The following is an 849-nucleotide window of genomic DNA, read 5'->3' as shown; positions in this document are numbered from 1 at the left end:
AAAAAAAAAAAAAAAAGATTTAAGCTATAAATCTGACCCCTGGCAACCTACCACATCTTCCTTGAACTTGACATTGTGGCCTGCAGAATGGGAACATCTTCACAAGGGTTAATTCAGGCCATGGAAACAATACATGCAAAACGGCCTAGCATTTTGATGGTTAACCATCAAAAGGGAGATGTTCCAAAGATACTGTGCATAAGCACATTACAAAAGGCAGCTTTCTGGTTTGTTTTGGTTATTGAGGAAGAGCACCAAGGAAACTTAAAAGACTGGATCTTCCCTCTTTTTCTCTCCAAAAAAAAAATTAATGAAATTTATGCTTTTATTCCTTTTCCTATAATAATCTAAGCATCCACCATACAGAAGACCGAGTATCCCCATGCCAAGACCCAGGCCTGTAAGATCCAAACACTTTGTGATGGAGTCGAAGCTTTCTGTGCACTTACCTGACACTGGATTGCTTCTACTCGGTAAGGATTAAATTTCCTTTGGCACTTGCAACAGAGTTGTTTGAAATAAACCTAAAAAGAAATTGGCTTGTTTAATACAAGCTGATATATGCACACATTTCCTAGGTCCCTAGATGTTGTGTTTAATTTGCTTATTTTTTTTCTTAAAATTTTGTTTATGAAAGTATATGCAGTACACACAGAGGTCAGAAGAGGACACCGGATCCCTTAGAACCAGAGTTACAAGTGGTTGTTATCTGCCATGTCGGTGTCTATAAGAGCGGTGAAAGCCTTTAAGTGTTGTGCCACCTCTCCAGCCCCGCCCCCAGCTCTTTTGATACAATGTGTTCCATCACTTTATTATGTTGCTTGTCTTTTTTTTTTTTTTTTTTTTTTT

General features: G+C 38.0%; 1 protein-coding gene across 1 annotated transcript in view; it reads right to left on the bottom strand.

The window, feature by feature from the left end:
- The window catches only part of Zar1l (zygote arrest 1 like), a 10207-nt gene that overhangs the window by 6568 nt on the left and 2790 nt on the right, over nucleotides 1-849 (bottom strand). The window contains exon 3 of the mRNA XM_005371248.1: nucleotides 450-524. Within this exon, the coding sequence (XP_005371305.1) occupies nucleotides 450-524 (75 nt within the window). The remainder of the gene's footprint in view (nucleotides 1-449; nucleotides 525-849) is intronic.

This window comes from Microtus ochrogaster, unplaced genomic scaffold (genome assembly GCF_000317375.1).
Source record: "Microtus ochrogaster isolate Prairie Vole_2 unplaced genomic scaffold, MicOch1.0 UNK102, whole genome shotgun sequence".
Lineage (NCBI taxonomy): Eukaryota > Metazoa > Chordata > Mammalia > Rodentia > Cricetidae > Microtus > Microtus ochrogaster.
This window is presented reverse-complemented; position numbering and strand designations above follow the sequence as displayed.